This window comes from Bathycoccus prasinos (genome assembly GCF_002220235.1).
Source record: "Bathycoccus prasinos genomic : Chromosome_14".
Taxonomy (NCBI): domain Eukaryota; kingdom Viridiplantae; phylum Chlorophyta; class Mamiellophyceae; order Mamiellales; family Bathycoccaceae; genus Bathycoccus; species Bathycoccus prasinos.
In genome coordinates this window covers 126,151-145,650 of record NC_023995.1, presented here as the reverse complement: position 1 = coordinate 145,650, position 19,500 = coordinate 126,151, and the positions used below count along the sequence as shown (strand labels likewise).

Sequence of the window (19,500 nt, the reverse complement as noted above, 5' to 3'; positions counted from 1 at the left end):
TAATACGAATACTCTCAAGAAAGATGAAAAGAAGTATAGCTCTGAATATTACGAGGCGTACGGAGACGCGAGGCGAGCACCACTCACGGTAATACATTATACATTTCGTTTTCTATTCACGCGTTGACATTGACATTTTGTCGTTGGTATTAACGCGTAACTTACGCTTTCTCTCTCTCTCTTATATCTTATTCAATATTTACATCAAAGACGGCGGAAGCGGCGCACGCGAGCAATTTGGCTTTGGTAAAGCGACTCCCGGAGTCGGCGAAACCGAAACTGTTATTGCTGAACGAAGAAGAGGCGATTTCATCGATGAAACGACAACAGAAGAAAACGGTGCCAACCGCGGTGAGGTATAAGTGTTTGTATCGATTAGTCGCGATTCGATTGGCGCGAGGAGGAGAGGACTTAAACGACGACGTCGTCGCGACGAAGTTTTTTGAGGAGGAAAATGAAGGAAAATTGAAAGCGATGGTGGAGGAAGCCGAACGCGTGGAGCGCGAATGCGTCGAAGCGTCAAACGGGAATAAATCGACGTATTTGTCCAAAGTTGCCCAGTTTACAAAATCGAGCGAGTTTGAACGCGTGACCGAGGCGATGTTTTTACCGAAAGGGTCGATGTTACAAGATCAAAGGAGCGAATTCGCGCGGACGAAGATTGATTTGAAGTTTTGCGAATTTGTTAGAGGGACGGAGAACGTCGCGTTTTTCCGCAGAGCGGCGAAGAGAGCGAGAGGAGAAGTCGACGACGATTCAGACGATTCAGACCAAGATTAACTTTGTTTTCATAGAATAGAATAGAGAATAGAATAGAATAGAGTCGCGACGATTTTACGCGATAAATATTAGTATCATACTATTATTCAAACACAACGTTCTTAGTGATAATAAATATTTTTTACTTCTTCTTCGCGGGCGTCTGCCTCGTGCGTCGAGGACTGGCTGGCGATTTCGCTCTCGCCGCGGGCGTCTTTTTCGCCTTCGTCGCCGTGGTGGTCTTTCTCGAAGTTCTCGCTTTTGCTGGCGCTCGATCTTCTTCGCCTTCGTCGGTCGTCCTCGAAGCGCTCTTCTTTCTCGCCGCCGGCGTCTTCAACGGCATCTTTTCGATTTTCTTCGCTTCTTTATCCTTCTTCACGCTCTTAGCGACGACGACCAACTCGTCTTTATATTCCAGCCATTTTGGTTCCTCGAAGATGATCCACGTCGAGCCTTTCGCCGGCGCCGATAACGTCGTCTCGCACTCCAACATTTTCTCCGGGCATCGACACAAGACTTTGTTGCCTTTTAAAAACACGATGCACTTATCCGCGCCGCCGGCGAACGGCATGTGAAACTGAATGTTCACGCGATCGGAACCAACTTTACGCGTTTTCACGCTCGCCGGCGGTGGTTTCGCGAACGGCGTGAACAGGTGGACGACGCGCGCGACGGCGAGCGTAAACAGGAGCAAAAACGCATCCGCCAGGTAACCGCCGAATTTATTCACGTCCATCTTCCCGGTCGGGAGTTTCGACAACACCGCAATCGCGTGCACTCGAAACGTCGCTCGTATCGTCGTAAACTTCTCAACCACAAACTTCAAACTGTTTTTCGGAAGTCCGACCGCGAACTTATACCCCGGAGCGAGTACGCTCGATACCATTTCATTCATAAAGTTCTTCTGTTGTTTCCCCGAAACAGAAGGCGGTTTCATTTCTTTCCTCGCGTCCACGTACTCCTGTGCGGTCATTCTTTTCTTTTCTGTTGGTATCGTCGCGGGAATCGGATCCTTTTGCTCCTTTTGCGCATCAACATCATCATTAGGGTTTAGAGGCGGATCCACCTTCCTGGCGTGCATCCGCCCGGGAGGCGGCGGTGGTGGAGGTTTCTGTTTCTGTCTCTCTCGTTCGCTCTTTTTCCGGTTCTCATCATTCAGACGATGATTTTGATGATGCTCTTCACGGTGAGGAGGAGGCGGACGCGCAGGTGGCGGCATCCTCTGATGATGATGGTGTTCATGTTCGAGCGCGGAAACGAAGATTTTCTCGATTTTCAATCGCGTGGAAACCAGTAAAACAGACGCTAAAAACGTGAGAAAGAGGCCCAGTTTTGTGCGAGAAGGAGAGGAACGAATCGTGCTTTTGCGTTTGGTGGTGGTCATTGAGGTGGTTCTTTTGTCGTTGATCGTCGTAAACATCTTTTATGTGTAAGAGCGGTAAAAGTGAGAAAATTTTGAATTTTCTCCCAACGGAAGGAATGGGTTGCTTATTTAGGGTATATACGAATATGGGGAGACTCTCGTCTGTACGTCTCTCTCTGTGTGTGTGTTTTGTCTGTGTTACGATTATACTTTGTGCGTGTGTATGTTTTTGTGTGTTTTTTAGGAGGTTGCGTGCAAATCTCGCCAATTGGATGGGAGAGGACAGTTATTGTCGAGGCAGTATTGTACACACTCGGTTTGGTTGTTCTCGTGCGCTCTTCGTACCGCCCAAGAGTCCCACGGCGCTTTGGCGGTTTCGCGCAAGTACTTCAAACAGTCTAAGTGGCCGCTCTCGGCTGCACGCTCGCACGCATATGCCGTATATTTACGATACTTACGCTCAACAAGATATTCGAGAATGTGGAGATGACCATTTGCAGCCGCCCAAGAGGCAGTACCCGAACCCCAAGGCGCTTTTGCTTCTTCGCATAAGTATTTGAGGCACTCGAGATGACCGTTTTGGGCAGCACGTGCACACGCCCACTCATCGATAGGACACTCATTTGCCACGCAATACTTTACCATTTCCAGATTACCTTGAGATGCGGCCTCATTAATCGTATATTTATCCCACTTACACTTTTTCTCCTCTCGCACCCACTTGAGCAACTCGAGTTTATTCGTTTCAGCAACTTTCTGGCAGAAATCTGTTTCGTCCCACCATCTCGGCCACAACGATAGATTCTCCCACGCTACTTCCAAAGTCGATATCGACGACATCTCTCTCACTCTAAACTTCTTTTTCAACTCCCCCTTGCGTGACGATCTCTTAATCAACTTTCTCGTCTCCGTATTCACCCCGTACAAGAATTTAAGATCAGTTCGATTCAATCTCGGCAAGATGTGCGTGAAACAAATATCGTCGCACTTCACGACCACATCCCACAACAACAACAAAGAATCTCTCTCGTCCCCCATTCGTCTTTTGATCGCGGACGTCCTCGTTTAAACAACCGAGCGTTTCAAAAAGGAAGAAGAAGAAGAACAAAAAGTGAAGATTTTTTTTTCTCGCATGTGATTTCAATCCGAAACAGACCACAAAAAAACGGTTCAGATTTTGTGATCACTCGCGCGTGCGCATCTCCCGCCTCTCGCTCGAAATGCCCCTGAAAATTCGTACAACTTTACGTCGTGTGCGTGTTTTTGTGCTCCGTGAGAATTTGAAGCTCGAGAATCAACGCGACGGAGCGGATGCGATGCACAGAGAGTACGCTGTAGGGGAAAACGCTCCTTTAGACGATTGTTTCCAAAGCGAACCAATTTCCTCATTATTCAACAACTTTAGCGCACATAAACAACAACATATAAACGCACCATGACGAACGAGAAAAGCTCTCTCAAGAACCAACGCGACGCGTACTTTCAAGCGCTCGAAAACGATGAAAAGATACTAAAGAAGAATAAAAGAAAACATGGTACTACGAATACGAAATCGGAGCAAATGGAACGGAAAAAACAGCTCGATTCGAAGCGGAAACTCGCGCTCGAAAAGCTGCAAAAGAAGAACAAAAGCGTGATCATTACGAAGCATTCTCAACAACAAGACGTAACAGAGGACGAGAAAGAAGACCAAACGATCACCGGGATACCAGGGCCACCGACGGATGAAAAACCGCTCACGAGAGAAGAATTAAGAAAATTTCGATTCTTTCGAGTGTCCTTTCCTTTAGGCGTGAAAGCCGGAGAAACGATACGAGCGCAGATTCCATTCGGACCGATCGTTAGAGTGACAGTACCAAACGGGTTAGAAGAAGAAACAGAAAAAGAAAGGACGGTGGAGTTTTACGTGAAAAATTGGGAAGGTATGGAGGACGCGTACGTTCCGCCGCCGCCGCCGGGGATGGAGAAACAGTATCGCAAAGCGAAGGCGCACGCGGAGAAAATGTTGGAACGAGGGAAAGAGGTGACGTGCGAAATCGTCGGGGAGGATATGGGGGTGAAAGAGAGACGGATTTTAAGTGGTGGGTATTTTGGGGAAGAGGAGGACGAGGAGGAAGAGGAAGACGAGGGGAGAAGGATACCGCCGCCGCCGCCTATTTCGCAATTCGTACCGCCGCCGCCGCCGCCGGTTGTCGTGAATCCGATGATGCCGATGGCGATGGGCGCGAGAATGATGCAACAGCAAATTCAACCGCCACCGCCACCACCGCCGCCGCCGCATCCGTAATAGAAGAAGAATACTAGTAGTAGTTTTTATAGACGCAATTCTAGAAATGGATTATAGATTACAACGAATGAAAGCACGACGCTTGTGCAGAACGCCTCTTAGTCTCTCTCAAATGACTTGTGTTGTTGTTGGTGTATAAAACTTAGATGTTTTTCCTCCTTGTACGTTTTGTCTCTCTCTCTCTTCACACTTCGTCGTTCTCCTTTTTTAGGCTTCCGGTTCTTCCGCGACGGCTTCCATCGGCATCACCGCTTCGTCTTCCATCGGCGCCGGGGCCGGCGCCATGCCTTCCTCGTACTTCTCGAGCATCTCCGCAACCTTCGTCACCGCGGCTTCGACGACCGTCGTCTCTTCGTCGGTGAACTCCATTTCGGTGTCGCAAAGCAACAAGGGCGCGTCGAGAATGTGGACGATACCTTCGCAAACCGGGATATCCGCTTCGACCACTTTCGCTTCGGACGCTCTCGCTTTGATGAAGACGTCCGGGTCGCGAACTTCCACGCCGACGTCCAAGACGGTGGAATCCGGGTACGAGTCCATCACCGCTTTGGAAAGACACGTGTCGACAGTTTGACCGTTCAAAGTCGCCACCGTCGCGCTATCAAAAGCGCCGCCTGGTAAAATGTGGTACCCGAGAAACGACGTCGTCTCCGTTTCGTTGAGAAGCTTCATCGCTCTTTCGTACGCGGTCATGTTATTCCAGTACTCCAGAGAGGCGAAGCCGTCGTCGTTCGGGAGTAAAACCGTCTTGGGCGTAGCGTCAGCCATCAACTCCGACGGCGCGCTGTCCAGCTTGGCGGTGACAACTTTCGCGAACGAGAGAATGTCGTTGATGGTGCTTAAATCCGGGCGCGACGCGATGAACTAGTATTTGAAAGAAAGAAAAAGAAACGTGTAATAAGCGTCAGTAGTGAGACCGAGAAACAGAGAGAGAGAGGGAATGTTGTCATCGAGAGTTCGCATCGTTCGACGCAAAATGAGATACATTTTTCTTTAAATCGAGAAATTTCGTATCGATACGAAACGTAAAAAATATCTCTAAACTCTCTTTCGGGAAACAAAAACCAACCTCTGCGAGCGGCGTGCACGCCGGCGCTTCGTCTTGCAATAACTTGCGGCCCCTGTTTTAAATATAATCAGTCTTTTTCTTGGTCTACTGATAATACGCGCCAATACCCGCCTCGCCATCCGTAGCCGCCGCGCCAGCCTAGTGTTAGTTTTGTGTGAAACGGTCAGTTTTATTTTTGTATCTAAAAAGAAAATGTTTACCGTAACCACGCCATCCGTAACCTCCCCAGCCCCAACCGTACGGGCGCCAACCCCAATACCCGAACGCGTCGGAAGAGCGAGGGAGAAGTGCAAAGACACACGCGAAGAGCGCGAGAAACGCGGAGGATTTCTTGATCGTTTTGGTGAGCATTTTAGGTTTTTTTTCTTGAGAGTTGTGTTAAAAGTGACGTCGATGTCGCGACAAAATGAGAGACGAGAATTGATTCGGAAATTTTGAACGCGAAAGAAGTGAGGAGAAACGTGTGGTTAATTTTGCACCGTTTACATGATGCGTTTGGGTGTGTCTGTGATTCTTTCAAAAAAATGTGGTGCCTTTGACAAAAGGTGGATCCGACGCGACGCGGGAGTAGTAGTAGTAGTAGTAGTAGCAGCTCGAGCTCTGGAGTCGAATTTAATCGCGCGTAGTTGTTTCGTTCTTCGCTCCGGTGGTGATGTTAAAATCGCCTTCGTCCAACTCGGCTTGGAGCAAATCTTCGTCTTCGACGACGAGTTCGGCCTCTTCCTCCGACGCCTCGGTTTCTGTCGTCTCCGAAAAGAGCGGAGGTTCATCGACGATTTGGATATCATCGACGACTTCTTCGGTAGTAGCAATAGTCGATGGTGATGGTGCTGGCGCTGGAGCGTCTCCTACTAAGCCGCCAAGATCAGTTAAGAGACCGATGGATAACGCCGCATCCGGCGCCGGTGCCGGCGAGGCGCCTTCCATTTCTTCTTCTTCTTCTTCGATCGCTTCCGATAACATTTCCTTGGCGTCTTCCAAGCGTTCTTTTTGCTTCTCGCTCAACTCTCCATCCGCATCGAACGGTAACAACACGCCGTCGACTAAGTGAATGATTCCATTACACGCGTAATTATCCGCTCCGATTACTTTCACTTCCGACCCGGTACCTTTGATGAAAATGGACCCGCCTTCTTCGTCGATTTGAAGCGCAAACGCGCCGGAGGTATCCGAGACGGCGTTCGATAAAGCGGTGTTGATGAATTTTCGATCAAATGCTTTTAAAGTTCCAAATTTATACACGAGTTCTGGTAGCACGTGGTACGCAACAATCGCCCCGGCGACGGTTTGGTTGCCTAAAATCTTCGCAAACTCTTCCGTTTTGTTCTGCGCTCGCGTCCACGAGAGGAAGTTTTCGATGGCTTTGTCCGTCGGCGCGAATAAAGTGTCCACGGTTTTTCCCCGACTTTCATCGCCGCCGTTCAAAGCGGCGGAAATGCGAGGGAGTTTCTCGACCACGGAGGCGAGTTTGGACAGACCCGGACGGGTTTTGATGATCTCTGTAAATGAAAGAAAATGTTAGATCATCGCGCGTCAGATGTAATACTTTCAGAGCAACGTCCAAGACTATACAAGAGAAAAAAAAAAGAATAAAGTTTCGTAATCATTACCTAGCATTGTCTCGCACTTCTCGCCCGGCGTATACTGCGTGGCATCTTCTTGGAGTAATTTCCGTCCCCATCGACCGCGTCTGACGACGACGACCGGGCGCGCGACGACGACTGCCGGCCGCGCGTACCCTCCTAAAGTGTTTTAGAATAAAGATCAGTCATATTTTTAACACGTTTCGTAAAATAAGCGTTTAACATACCGTAATATCTGTACGCTTCGATTTGCCTCAAAAGCGTGGCGAAAAGTGCCAGGAGGAAGACCGGGAGGAAGTGTTTATATTGTTTAGAAGAGTAGTACATTCCTGTTGTTCGCTTCGATGATGACGATGATGATGACGATGGATGGATGTGTGTTGTTGAAAACGAGAAAGTGAAGTATTTTCAAAAGGTCTCGTTTTGAACAATTAAAATTCTACCGCGTACGCGTCCTATCTATTAAAGTATTATTAGTATTAACAGTATCTATCATCATTTGCGAATGAAGACGTATAAATATTCGGGTCTTCCTCTCGCCCACATGTCTTCGGGAACTTGAATCAACTCCTCGACGTCGAAATCGTTTTGGAGGAGAGATTTGACCAACTCGGGGGAAAGCGCGAAAGGCGGACCGCCTTTGAAATCACCCAAGGGAAAGACCAAGGAAATCACGCGAGAACCTTTCTTGGTGAGATTTCGCATCTGTTCAGCCCACACGTGTCTCTGCGTAGGTTGTATCGCGCATAAGAACGTGCAATCGTAAATAACGTCGTACTTATCGTCGTGCGTAAAGAAGTCCTCCACGACGCACTTCGCTTTCGATTTATTCTCGCTTTGGTACGCTTCGCACGCGTTTCGAGCGGTCTCGGACACTTCCAAACCGACGATATTTTCAGAATCAAAAAAAATCGAACTGAACGTTTCCAACGCGTAGCCTCGGCCACATCCAGGGACGAGCACTCTCGCGCTTTTCGTTTTCTGCAACTCTGGAACGAACGTTGTATTCTTCGCCAAGAAATGGACCAACGCCGGTTCTGTTGTTGTCGTTGTGTTCGCGGAGAGAGAGAAGAGAGAGAGAAAGAGAGAGAGACGGTTAATAAGTACATCATCGTTTGACTCTAAAAACAAAACGTACCGGTTCGATTGCAATCGAACTTTGGTTTCGATTCGCCATTTTTCTCTTCGTTTTGCCACATGGCCTCCCATTTCGTCGATTTGGTTTCCGCATCGTAGTACGCTTTGTTTAATGATGATAATAATAACATAACGAGACAAAACGGTGTCAGTTTACAGTAACATAATAAGAATATAGTAAAACATACGGTGTTGTTGGCTTTCCTGGTCGTCTTTCTTCTCCATCATCGTTTGTTGTCCTAAACGTATTCTTGTTCGTAATTTCCCGAACCTCCTTTTCCTCCCGACGAGAGGATGAAGATGATGAAGCACGAACGATGCTTTCGACACACACACGGAAGACTTCGATGAAATACTAATGTTGTCGTTGAGATGTTCTCTCTCGCTGCTTTTTCTATTCTTTTTCTCGCGTGTTTCGCGCGGTAGAAAAGAGTGTAAGAGCGCGTGTTTTAATGAGGATATTCGTTACATGTCCTTTCCCCCAACACCAAACAAAATACTTTCACGGAGAACAACAAAAGCGCAACAGAAAACCGTTTCATCACATCGCAAAAGAGTCTCTCTTTCCGTTCTTTTCTCGTTCGCTTTCGCGTCTCTCTTTCCGTTCTCTTTCGTTCTCTTCGCGAACGGCGTTCGTTGTCGTGACTTTAATAAAAGAAGATCTCATCGCAAAGCGAGAGAGATTTGCAGTCAAACTGTTTCAGATCAGGAAATCATGCAGAACTCGGGATGATCCATACTTCCGCGGAACCAACCGCGTGGCATCCAATTTATCGTTTGCCAACGTTTGGAGCACTGGTGCAGTGCTACTAATTCGAGTGGTGTCGTCTTTTTCTTCGCGCGTAAAGTCTGCAGTCAATGGAGTTAATATCGTTATTAAACGCAGAGAGAACAAAAGCTTTTCAGAAAAGCCGTTACGGGAAAAAAACGAACACATTTTACTTCATTAGAAGTTTTTTGAAACAACGACCAGTGATGACGACGACGATGACGCGGAGCAAAGTTTTCGCCTCCCTCGCGAAAAGAGGAGAGAAAAGAGCACCGCTCTTCGCGAGAACGTGGAAAAGGCAGAACGTGCGACGGAGCGCGATGGCATCGAAGAGAAGATCAAAAACTGTCGTTAAAGCGATGCATTTCCCGCAAAACGTCTCCAACTTCTTCACGCCTCTCCTCGCGTTTACGAAAGCAAACGAGTTTGAAAAGAGAAGCGAACGCGCGTATTTAGAGTACCCGGTACGTAGAAGTCGTTTTTATATCACGTGCGCCCTTTATTGTGCTTTGATGATGTGTTCTGTGATGTTGACATTTTTCCCTCTATAACTACTTTATTATATAGGACTCAGAAGGAAAAATCCTCTTCTCGAAACCAAGCGAGAAAGCGAACGGTCTGGTGACAATCTCTCAATTCGGTCCAAACTGGAGATCGCTTCGGTTTAACGACGTCGAGCAAGGGTTAGCGTACGTTGTTGATGAGGAGATCATGGACGGGAAAGTTTTGGCGTACGAGTATTTGCGAGCGATGGCGGCGGCGACGGCGGCGAAGAGGAGGTTGGATTTTTCGGATGAAGAAGAAGAAGACAGAAAAGAAGTCAATGAAACAAAGGATAAGATGCTGATGATTGGCATGGGTTCTGGCGCGTTGCCGTTTTTCATGGAAACGCATTTTAGTGATGAGTTTGAGATGGAGACGGTGGAACACGATCCGGTGGTCATCGAAGCGATTGAACGGACGTGTTTTAACGGGAACGCGATACCGTTTCGATGCGTCGTCGACGACGCTCGCGAGTATTTGGAAACAAAAGTTATGAATGGAAGTTTAGATATCATAAGTATGGACGCGTTTGATGGCGGCGGAAACGTACCGGAACATTTGATCTCGAGAGCGTTTTTCCGCTTGTGCGGCGAAAAGTTGAAAAACAATAATAATAATAATCAAAGATCGCCGTCGATGTTCATCATGAACTGTTTCAACGGCGTGAGAGGCTCGACCGCGAGAGCGTTTGTTCACGTCGTTTGCGCTCGATTGGAAAAGTCGATCGGGCCGGTCATGACGATTCCGATTCACGATCAGCCGTGTAACGTGATTGTCGTCGCGTTGTTGAAAAAAGAAGAACCAAGAGAAGAAGAAGAGGACATACGCGCTCAATACTCGAGAGACGCGATCGCTCGATCCGCTCGAGAAGCTTTCAAACTTGGGAACGCGGAAGAGTGGGACGCCGGTAAAAGAGTCGAAGGTTTGTTCTGGGTCGTCGATTGCGACGAGAAAGAGAAAACGATGCGAGAGATTGAACCGCCGCTATTGAATACGAATACTAATACGAAGAAGAAGAAGAAGAATGTGGAGGGTAAATATCGAGGACGCAACGGGACGTACATGCCGAAAGAGTTTGCAGAGAATATTGAGGTGTACGAAGGGCAGACTACAGACGCGCATTCATACGACGACAATATCGAGAAGAGGAGGTAGAGAGGATGGTGGTTTTTATAGACGTAGATTAAAAGTTAAAAGTAGTAGTAGTAGTAGTAGTAGTAGTACCTAGTAGTAGTAGTAGTAATAGTTCAAATAGATTCGTGAAAATTTGATTAGTATTGAGTTGTGATGATGATGATGACGATGATATTGATGATGCGCGCTTGTGGTGCTTTTGTTTGCTTTTTAAACGGGTCTCTCGTATTGGGTCAAATTCGTGCGAGTGTTCCAGTAGTAAATTTGTCCGTCTTGGTTGACTTCTTCCCAATCGGGGGGTAAGGAGGAAATCGGATGATGACGCGCTACCGGGGGCGGGGCGACTTGTTGCACTTGTTGACCGTACACTTGTTGGCCGTAGACGGGAGCGGCGGACGAAGTGGGCGCCGTCGCTTGACCGTACACTTGTTGTTGGGTACCGTACGAATATTGTTGTTGTTGTTGGCCGTAGACGGGAGCAACGGCTGTGGCGACGTGAGAAGAAGCCGCCGGCTGACCGTACGTGGCAGCGGCTGCGCCATACACTTGGGTGGTGGTGGTGGTGGCGGCGGCGGCGGGTTGACCGTATATTTGATGTTGTTGTTGCCCGAAAGCTTGTCCTCCGTAAACGTTTTGTTGTTGTTGTCTTCCTTGTTGACCGCCGCCGCCGCCTCTATCCGCGCCGCTGCTCGCCATCAGTTCGTGCACCAACCGAACGGCCGTTTCCACGCACCCGGGTTCGCCAGAAATCTCGCACACTAACCGTTCGCGATTGATTCTCACTCTCGCGCCGGAATCCGCTTCGAGTCTTCGAATCGTCTCGCCGCCTTTACCGATGATACGACCTTCCATCCCGGCACACGGAATTTCCTCTCTTCCTTGTCCTCCTCCTCCTCTGTCTCCTCCTCCTCTCTTTTCTTCTCCTCTTCCGCCTCTTTCGCCTCTTTGATGATGTTGACCACCTCGTCCTTGGTTTTGTAATTGCTTCTCTTTCTCCGCGTTCCTCGCCGTGCCTTCTTCTATGATTCTCAGAATCTCGACTTCGCACTCGAGAACGTTCGTTCGATCGCCCATGATTTCCACGCATCCGTTCTCTCTGTTCAATTGCATGACGACTTCGTACTTCGCTTGCAACTCGCGAATCTTAGCGCCGCCTTTGCCGATGATTCGTCCTTCGTTTCCAACGCACGGAATAGATTTGGTCGATTCGTATTCAACTTCAACGGCTTTTTCTTCGTCTTCGTCTTCGTACTCTTTTTTCCCTCTTCTCTTCTTCGATTTACCACCATCGCGGCGACGTTTCTTTTCATTCCCTTCTTCTTCTTCTTCTTCTTCTTCTTCTTCTTCTTCTTCTTCTTCCTCTTGGTCTTCTTCCTCTTCCTCGTCGGACTCGCTGATCGTTCTCACTTTCCTCCTCCTCGAGGACGACGCCGACGCCAAAGCGCCTCCTCCTCGTCCTCTTTTTTTACCACTCTTCTTCTCCTCCTCCGCCGCCACATTTGTCGGCAAGTGGTCTTCCTCCGTGATGACGCGTTTGCGAGGCTTTTCATCTTCGTCATCTTCTTCCTTGTTCTTCATCTCAAACTTTGCGATGGCGTCCTCGGCTTTCTTCTTCGCTTCGTCTCGCAACGTTTCAATGTTCAAATCGTTTTCGCCATCATCACCATCACCACCACTCCCATTTGTCGTCGTTTGCATCATCGAGGACGTCAAAAACGTTTCCAGTCGTTTCAAGAGTTCTGGTTTCAAACCGGTCGCGTCCAAGCCGTACGCGTTCAAGCGTTCTTTGAGCTCTTTGACTGTCATTTTCTTGAGATTTTCATCTTGTCCTTTTGTTGCAACAGTCTTTGTCTTCTTCGTGACTTTTGCCGCCATTTTATCAAGACGTGTAATACGTGTACTATATAGTCTTCTGGGTGCGAATGTAACAGTTCTGTGGTTCTAAACAACGCGTTGAAAGAGAGAGAAATGATCGAAAATTGGATCGGATTTTACGCGTAATTTGATACGAGTTTTGATCTGTTTTGTGCGCTCGCTGGAGAGTTTTAGAGTCAGATCGGAGAGAGAAAGAGCGATGTATCTTTGTCTTTATTATTTGGTCGTGGTAGTGAGAGAGAGAGAGTGTGTTTGATGCGTGTTTTATGTGTTCACTTTTGTTTGCGCCGCCTTGTAATAAAGAGAGACTTTTTATGGAGACATTGGCCTAAAAATGGCCTCTCTGTTGTTACTTTTGTACATCTGTTGATATCTGCTCGGTCGCAATGATTCTAGAGCTGAAAATTCACACGAAGAATAGAAACGTGTGTACGTATACTTGTACGAATTTTCAGGAGCATTTAGAGCGAGAGAGAGAAGATATGCGCGTGTACGCACGAGCGATCACACAACGCTCTCTCGTCTGTATTTTCCAACAACTGTCTTTTTTGTCCACCAAACCACCCACTTAAAATTGCTCTCTACAAAAATGGCCTCGTATAACCTCCAACGTCTATGAGTCTCTCGTTCGTACTCGTAATAAGTGTCTGTTGTATTTCTTACTCTCTGCTCTTTAAAGAATGATGCATAAGTCTCTCGTTCGTACTCGAGTAGTCTGTATGTCTTACTCGTATTTTTTGCTCCACTTCACACGAAAAAATTCAAAAAAAAAGGACTCCTCTTTAGAGAAATAACAGGGGGAACAGAAGAGGTCCTCGCTATCGAGAGCGGCATATTTCTCACTCTCTACTCTTTAGAACGCGTACCAGTACGTCCACGTCTCTCGTTCTTTACCGCGTGAGTGTCTGTATGTCTCACTCTGCTCTTTAGACGTGTGATTTATATCGTACTAGAAGTACTCGTATTTTTGAGAAAAAATTCAAAAGAAAAGGAATAGGGGGAAAAGAAAAGGTCCTCATTATTAAGAGAGAGACTTACGTATTAGCGCGTGTATTCGAGAGAGAGAGAGAGAGGAATTTTAAAAGCGCAATCAAAAGAAGGCGCTCGAGTCTGTATTCTATTCGTCTTTTCAGCGTTCGGCTTCGCTGAATACGCATATAAAAATGGACGAGACGATGCACGATAAAAAGTACCATCCGGTGTTAAATCACCCCCCGCTGGGAACCGGAAACTTCGGCCAAGCTCGCCTCATGTTCGAAACAAAAACAGGGAAAAAAGTGGCGATTAAATACATACCGAGAGGGAAAAAGTTAGACGAGAACGTGGTGAGGTAATGATGTGGTTGTGTTGTATTCTTCTTCTGTTTTTGATTTGGTTTTTTATGATCGAATGTTTCCATCTCCGAGTGAGTTGTTTGTTTGCGTGAGGAGAGAACAGGATGCGCTTTATTTAATGCGCTCGATTTGAGATATATTCGACGCACATTCGCTCTGTTCGAGAGAATATAAAGCCAAACATGTTTCGCTCTTTCCAAGGAGACCTTTTGACGCCTGTTTTCATTGCTGACCTATTGCTTCTATTCTGTTTTTATTCAACGCGTTTCTCGCTTTGTTTCGGCGCAAACGATGATAACAACAACGTAAAACGAAAACAGGGAAATCCATAACCACGCGATATTGAACCATCCGAACATCGTGCGTTTCATCGAAGTTTTGTTAACGCCGACGGATTTAGCCATCGTGATGGAATACGCGAGCGGTGGGGAGTTGTTCGATCGGGTGTTAACGAACGGTAGGATGCAAGAAGACGAGGCGCGGTATTTCTTTCAACAGTTAATATCCGGCGTGGATTATTGTCACAGCAAAGGCGTGGCGCACAGAGATTTGAAATTGGAAAACGCGTTGATCGATAACAGCCATAATAATACTCCGAGGTTAAAGATTTGCGATTTTGGGTACTCGAAACACTCTCTGATTGATTCGGCGCCGAAATCGGCAGTCGGGACGCCGGCGTATATCGCGCCCGAAGTTCTCAAACGACAAGGTCAATACGATGGGAGAGCCGCGGACGTGTGGTCGTGCGGTGTCACTCTGTACGTCATGTTGTGCGGACGATATCCGTTCGAAGATAAGACAGACCCGAAGAATTTTCGAAAAACCGTGAAGAGGATATTAAACGGCGAGTACGGATTCCCGTCGAAAGTCGCGTTGTCGGAAAAGTGCAGAGAACTGTTAGCCGGCATATTCCAGGTCGACGTCGCGAAACGGTTAACCATGGAGGATATCAAAAAAGACGAATGGTTCAACGTGAATTTACCGAGCGAGTTGTTTGAAAACGATGATGTGAGTGCATCCTTGCACGCTTCAAAATTTGAACCCATGGATAGAGAGTTGCTGACGAGAATCGTAGAGAAAGCGAGAGAGACCCCGTCATCGGGTGGAGGTTCGTTCGGGAGTAACAATTACGAGGCACGAAAAGACGGCGGCGACGAGGAAAACGAGGAAAATAGACAACCACCATTACCAGCAGCAGCGGCGGCAGATAATAATAATAGAATGAGCAAAGCGATGAGCGTGGACGAGTACATGGAAATGGAGGAAGATTTCCATTGAAAAAAACCGTCGTCGGGGTCGTATACGTCTCACAGCATACGTCGTCGTCCGCCTACAAACGCGCGTCGTGGATTGTGCTCGGTTGTACCATTAATTTGATAATAAGAAAGTTTTTTCTACTACGTATATATAAAAATCAGCTAAAATTGTACGCATGTATACTACGAACAACAACAAAGTGGTGGTGTTAAACAAAAACACTTTACAATTTCACGCGAATGTCAACCCCCGCTGGTAACTCTAACCCCATCAACGCGTCAATCGTTTGCGCGGTCGGCTCGTACACGTCAATCACTCTGTTGTGCGTTCTCGTTTCAAAGTGCTCTCGCGAATCCTTGTTCACGTGCGGCGAACGTAAAACGCAATAAATGCGTCTCTTCGTCGGCAACGGGATCGGACCTTTGATTCGCGCTTCCGTAGCCGTCGCAGCTTCTATGATTTTGTCGCACGCGGCTTGCATGTGCGTCGTTTCGAAGGATTTTAAGCGGATTCTAATCTTTGACGCGGCGACCGGCGCGGCGGCTGTGAATTGTTGTTGACGTAAACGAGAGAGAGAGAAGGAACACAAGTCAGCAAACACAAAAGAGATGTGTAATAATGAAAACGTCATCATCGCGCGTCGCACTGGGGAACAAAGAAAAGAGAGCCACTCTTTGAAGAGAGAACTCTTCGTCTCGCGCGTATTTTCTACTACACAAGCAGAGCAGCCCTCTTTATCCTCCTTTCAGGTTTTCACCGGAATTCGACCCGACGACGGCAAGAGCGCTGCTCGATGATAAAGCAGCACAGAACGACCGATAAAACGATAAAATCTCGCGCAGAAACGTTTGTTGGATGTATATTTGACGAGATTTCCTGGCGTCTTTGGTCGCATCTATCTTCATCATCGTGATGCGGCGCGCGCGCGTTACAGAGAAAAAAAGAAGAATCAACACGTACCGGCATCGGCAGCGCGAACGCGAAACGCCTTTCTCTGAACAACTCTCTTACTCGTCGCGTTGGACGTCAAAGAGGACGTCGAAACTCTCGAGGATTGGGTTGAAGTCGAGCAGTGCAATGAAAACGACATCGTTTTGGTATTCGCGTGCGGGGGAAGTGAGGCGGTTTTCGCGCGGCGCTTTCTCGGATAAAATTTTTGTAGAGGAGGGAATGCCCATTCCGAGTATTAGGGTTGTACACCCTAAATTTTAACATGCTTTTTTTCTGGCAATTTTAGAGGGAAAATCGATACAATTTTGGACTGCTTTAAGTAGTAGTTGTTGTTGTTGTTGTGCATAAACAAACGCGACACTCGCACACACACTCTCTCTCTCTTTAAAACGCGTTTGTTTGCGGGGCGATTTCTTTTGTTGCGATGAAAATGGCATTCAAAACGTATACATTTGATTAAGAAAGAATGATGATGCAAAATTCCGAATTATGTTGTTCGGACTACATGACAGAAGAGGAGCACGAGCGATTGGAAAACGCGAGAAAAGAGCTCGAGAAAGTCCTGCTCGAGGTCGAGAGGAAACCGACGATGCTGTGGCGATTGTTCAGGGAAACCGCTCTGTTGGACGGCGGCGAGTGCAGAGACATCGTGGAGAAACATATTTTACCGAGATTGAATAGGACGGATGTGAAATTCTTGTACGAGGTGAATACGGAGACGAGAAAGTTGATTAAGAGATCATCTCGCGAGGGGGAGTTGAAAAAAGGGTTTCATATTGAAGAGATGATGTCGATATCGACTTTGGAAGTAGCGTGGAAGCATTATCCGTGGGATGATTACTTCATGAACGAACCATATTTCTGCTGGAGAGTTGCTCTCACGAATAAACTCGAGTTGCTCAAGTGGGCGCGAGAGGAGAAAAAGTGTGAGTGGAATGTAGGGACGATTAATATGGCCGCAGACCAAGGCAATCTGGAAATGGTAAAGTATTGCGTTGCAAATAAGTGTCCTGTCAAAGAGTTTGCGTGTGCAAATGCTGCCAAAAACGGTCATCTCGAGTGCCTCAAATACTTACGCGAAGAAGTCAAAGCGCCTTGGGGTTCAGAAACTGCCGCTTGGGCGGCTGCAAATGGCCATCTCCACATACTCGAATATCTTGTTGAGCGTAAGTATGATCAATATAGCGTATTGGCGTGTCGGTTTGCGGCCCAGAGAGGTCACTTAGACTGTTTGAAGTACTTACACGAAACCGCCAAATGGCCTTGGGACTCTCAGGCCGTTCGAGAAGCGCACGAGAACAACCACACCGACTGTGTACAATACCTCCTCGACAACGACTGTCCATTACCATATGGTTGGCGATACGAAAACGGCGAGTTACACGACGTGACAGAATCAGAATCAGAATAAAACTTAATGTAATAACACGCCCCGCGCATACATACGCACACCAGAAAATACTACAAGAAGAGAAAAAACAAGCACACGAAACCTCAGAAAAATCACCACCACAAACTCGAGAATGGGGAACTCGAATAACAAAATGACCCGCTCGTGCGTCCCTTCGAGCACTGGCAGCGATAAAAACGTTAAAACGATGGACGAACGCATCGACGCGTTGGTTTTGCGATTACACGAGGTATTCTTACGCTCTCGATCGTCTCGTCCGTCGCATGCTTTTTGCGTTCGAATTTTCAAACATTTTGAAAGATTTTTCCCGGTTAAAAGTCGTCTCCGTGTCGCGTCGTCTTTTGAAGGCGCGCGTCTCGAAGATCGTCGGTGTTATTCGCCGCGCGGTCTTTTCAAACGGCGGTGGTCCTCCCAAACGGGAAGCGCTTCGGAAAAGGAAAAGCAGCCGGCTGGCGGGTTTCGTCTCCGTGTTGTTCGTCTCTTTCTTTTTTCTCCATAAACGACAGACCAAAAAAAAGGTTCAAAATTGACAAAAATTTTCTCTTCAAAAAATCTCTCGTCATATAAAAAATCTAGATTGAAGCGGTAAAATTCGGCTCGTTCACGTTAAAATCCGGCCTCCAATCGCCGATATACATCGATTTACGCGTGATTGTATCGTATCCGGACGTGTTAACCGCGGTGGCGGAGTGCATGTGGGACGTTTTATCGAATAATGGAGCGAAGTTTGACAACATGTGCGGGGTTCCGTACACGGCGCTTCCGATTGCTACGTGCATGTCTTTGAACCACGATTGTCCGATGCTCATGCGAAGGAAAGAGGTGAAAGATTACGGGACGAAGAAGGCGATCGAGGGTGCGTTTGAGAAAGGGCAGACGTGTTTATTGGTTGAGGATTTAGTGACGAGCGGGATGTCGGTGATGGAGACGGTGCATCCGTTGCAACACGTCGGGTTGAAGACGACGGACGTGGTGGTTTTGATCGATCGAGAGCAAGGTGGGGAGCAGACGTTGAAGAAGAACGGGTTGAAATTGCACGCGGTGTTGCCGTTGAGCAGAGTGTTGAAAGTTTTAGAGAAGGAAGGGAAAATGAGCAAGGAGTTGGTGGAGGAGGTGCAACAGTTCATCGCGGCGAACCAAACCGGAGGCGACAAGCCGAAGGAAGAAAAGACGAAAAGAGAAACGTACGCGGGAAGAGCGAAGATTGCTTCCAACCAGTGCGCGAAAGATATGTTCCACTTGATGGAGAAGAAGAAGTCGAACTTGTGCGTTGCCGCGGACGTGGACACGGCGAAGGAATTGCTCGAACTCGCGGAAACGTTAGGCCCGGAAATTTGCATGTTAAAGACGCACTGCGATTTGTACCCGGATTTCACGGAAGATTTCGGCGAAAAGTTACAAGCGATCGCGAAAAAGCACGACTTTCTCATCTTTGAAGATCGTAAATTCGCCGATATCGGCAACACGGTCGTCGGGCAGTACTCCTCCGGCGTGCATAAAATCGCCGACTGGTCGCACGTGACCAACGCGCACATCGTGCCGGGATCCGGGATCATCGACGGGTTAAAATCTGTCGGTTTACCCAAGAAAAGAGGGTTACTTCTCCTCGCAGAAATGAGTTCTAAAGGTACCATGGCGAACGGCGCGTACACCGAAGCTGCCATCCAAATGGCCAAAGACCACAAAGATTTTGTCATGGGTTTCATCGCGACGAACCCAAACGCCTGGAAAGTCGAATGGTCTAAAGGCTTGATCAACATGACGCCAGGCGTGCAGTTACAAGTTGGCGGCGATAGCATGGGCCAACAATACAACACTCCGATGAATGTAATCTGCAACAACGGCTCGGACGTGATCATCGTCGGGAGAGGTATTTATAAAGCGCAAGATCCAGCGAAAGCGGCGAGCGAGTATCGAAAAGCCGGATGGGAGGCGTACGAAAAAAGCGTCAAATAAGTAATATTTTAAGAGAGTTTAAGAGAGAAAAGTTAATAAAAGAGAGAGAGGGAGAGAATGCGTGTTGTTTTA

The 19,500-nt window shown here is 47.6% G+C and overlaps 12 protein-coding genes across 12 annotated transcripts; 5 read left to right on the top strand and 7 right to left on the bottom strand.

The window, feature by feature from the left end:
- Positions 1 to 901: 901 nt before the first annotated feature.
- Bathy14g00810 (unknown protein) lies at positions 902 to 2,179 on the bottom strand (the record flags this gene model as incomplete). The annotated part of the gene is made up of 1 exon (XM_007509289.1): positions 902 to 2,179. The coding sequence occupies one exon, from the start codon at positions 2,177 to 2,179 to the stop codon at positions 902 to 904; it is 1,278 nt and encodes a 425-aa protein (XP_007509351.1).
- A 183-nt stretch (positions 2,180 to 2,362) lies between these two features.
- On the bottom strand, positions 2,363 to 3,160 carry Bathy14g00800 (the record flags this gene model as incomplete). The annotated part of the gene is made up of 1 exon (XM_007508971.1): positions 2,363 to 3,160. The coding sequence occupies one exon, from the start codon at positions 3,158 to 3,160 to the stop codon at positions 2,363 to 2,365; it is 798 nt and encodes a 265-aa protein (XP_007509033.1).
- A 397-nt stretch (positions 3,161 to 3,557) lies between these two features.
- Bathy14g00790 (unknown protein) lies at positions 3,558 to 4,409 on the top strand (the record flags this gene model as incomplete). Its single annotated transcript, XM_007509008.1, has 1 exon — positions 3,558 to 4,409. The coding sequence occupies one exon, from the start codon at positions 3,558 to 3,560 to the stop codon at positions 4,407 to 4,409; it is 852 nt and encodes a 283-aa protein (XP_007509070.1).
- A 207-nt stretch (positions 4,410 to 4,616) lies between these two features.
- On the bottom strand, positions 4,617 to 5,177 carry Bathy14g00780 (predicted protein; the record flags this gene model as incomplete). The annotated part of the gene is made up of 1 exon (XM_007509144.1): positions 4,617 to 5,177. The coding sequence occupies one exon, from the start codon at positions 5,175 to 5,177 to the stop codon at positions 4,617 to 4,619; it is 561 nt and encodes a 186-aa protein (XP_007509206.1).
- Positions 5,178 to 6,090: 913 nt separating this feature from the next.
- Bathy14g00770 (predicted protein) lies at positions 6,091 to 7,388 on the bottom strand (the record flags this gene model as incomplete). Its single annotated transcript, XM_007508961.1, has 2 exons — positions 6,091 to 6,977; positions 7,289 to 7,388. 2 exons carry the CDS (start codon positions 7,386 to 7,388, stop codon positions 6,091 to 6,093), a joined length of 987 nt encoding a protein of 328 aa, XP_007509023.1.
- Positions 7,389 to 7,556: 168 nt separating this feature from the next.
- Bathy14g00760 (predicted protein) lies at positions 7,557 to 8,270 on the bottom strand (the record flags this gene model as incomplete). Its single annotated transcript, XM_007509150.1, has 1 exon — positions 7,557 to 8,270. One exon carries the CDS (start codon positions 8,268 to 8,270, stop codon positions 7,557 to 7,559), a length of 714 nt encoding a protein of 237 aa, XP_007509212.1.
- A 786-nt stretch (positions 8,271 to 9,056) lies between these two features.
- Positions 9,057 to 10,665, top strand: Bathy14g00750 (unknown protein; the record flags this gene model as incomplete). Its single annotated transcript, XM_007509230.1, has 2 exons — positions 9,057 to 9,431; positions 9,535 to 10,665. The coding sequence occupies 2 exons, from the start codon at positions 9,057 to 9,059 to the stop codon at positions 10,663 to 10,665; spliced, it is 1,506 nt and encodes a 501-aa protein (XP_007509292.1).
- A 189-nt stretch (positions 10,666 to 10,854) lies between these two features.
- Bathy14g00740 (predicted protein) lies at positions 10,855 to 12,519 on the bottom strand (the record flags this gene model as incomplete). Its single annotated transcript, XM_007509012.1, has 1 exon — positions 10,855 to 12,519. The coding sequence occupies one exon, from the start codon at positions 12,517 to 12,519 to the stop codon at positions 10,855 to 10,857; it is 1,665 nt and encodes a 554-aa protein (XP_007509074.1).
- Positions 12,520 to 13,682: 1,163 nt separating this feature from the next.
- Positions 13,683 to 15,131, top strand: Bathy14g00730 (predicted protein; the record flags this gene model as incomplete). Its single annotated transcript, XM_007508988.1, has 2 exons — positions 13,683 to 13,849; positions 14,174 to 15,131. 2 exons carry the CDS (start codon positions 13,683 to 13,685, stop codon positions 15,129 to 15,131), a joined length of 1,125 nt encoding a protein of 374 aa, XP_007509050.1.
- Positions 15,132 to 15,333: 202 nt separating this feature from the next.
- Bathy14g00720 (30S ribosomal protein S10) lies at positions 15,334 to 15,741 on the bottom strand (the record flags this gene model as incomplete). Its single annotated transcript, XM_007509209.1, has 1 exon — positions 15,334 to 15,741. The coding sequence occupies one exon, from the start codon at positions 15,739 to 15,741 to the stop codon at positions 15,334 to 15,336; it is 408 nt and encodes a 135-aa protein (XP_007509271.1).
- Positions 15,742 to 16,527: 786 nt separating this feature from the next.
- Positions 16,528 to 17,472, top strand: Bathy14g00710 (the record flags this gene model as incomplete). The annotated part of the gene is made up of 1 exon (XM_007508984.1): positions 16,528 to 17,472. One exon carries the CDS (start codon positions 16,528 to 16,530, stop codon positions 17,470 to 17,472), a length of 945 nt encoding a protein of 314 aa, XP_007509046.1.
- Positions 17,473 to 17,605: 133 nt separating this feature from the next.
- On the top strand, positions 17,606 to 19,428 carry Bathy14g00700 (predicted protein; the record flags this gene model as incomplete). Its single annotated transcript, XM_007509098.1, has 2 exons — positions 17,606 to 17,701; positions 18,049 to 19,428. The coding sequence occupies 2 exons, from the start codon at positions 17,606 to 17,608 to the stop codon at positions 19,426 to 19,428; spliced, it is 1,476 nt and encodes a 491-aa protein (XP_007509160.1).
- Positions 19,429 to 19,500: the final 72 nt, after the last annotated feature.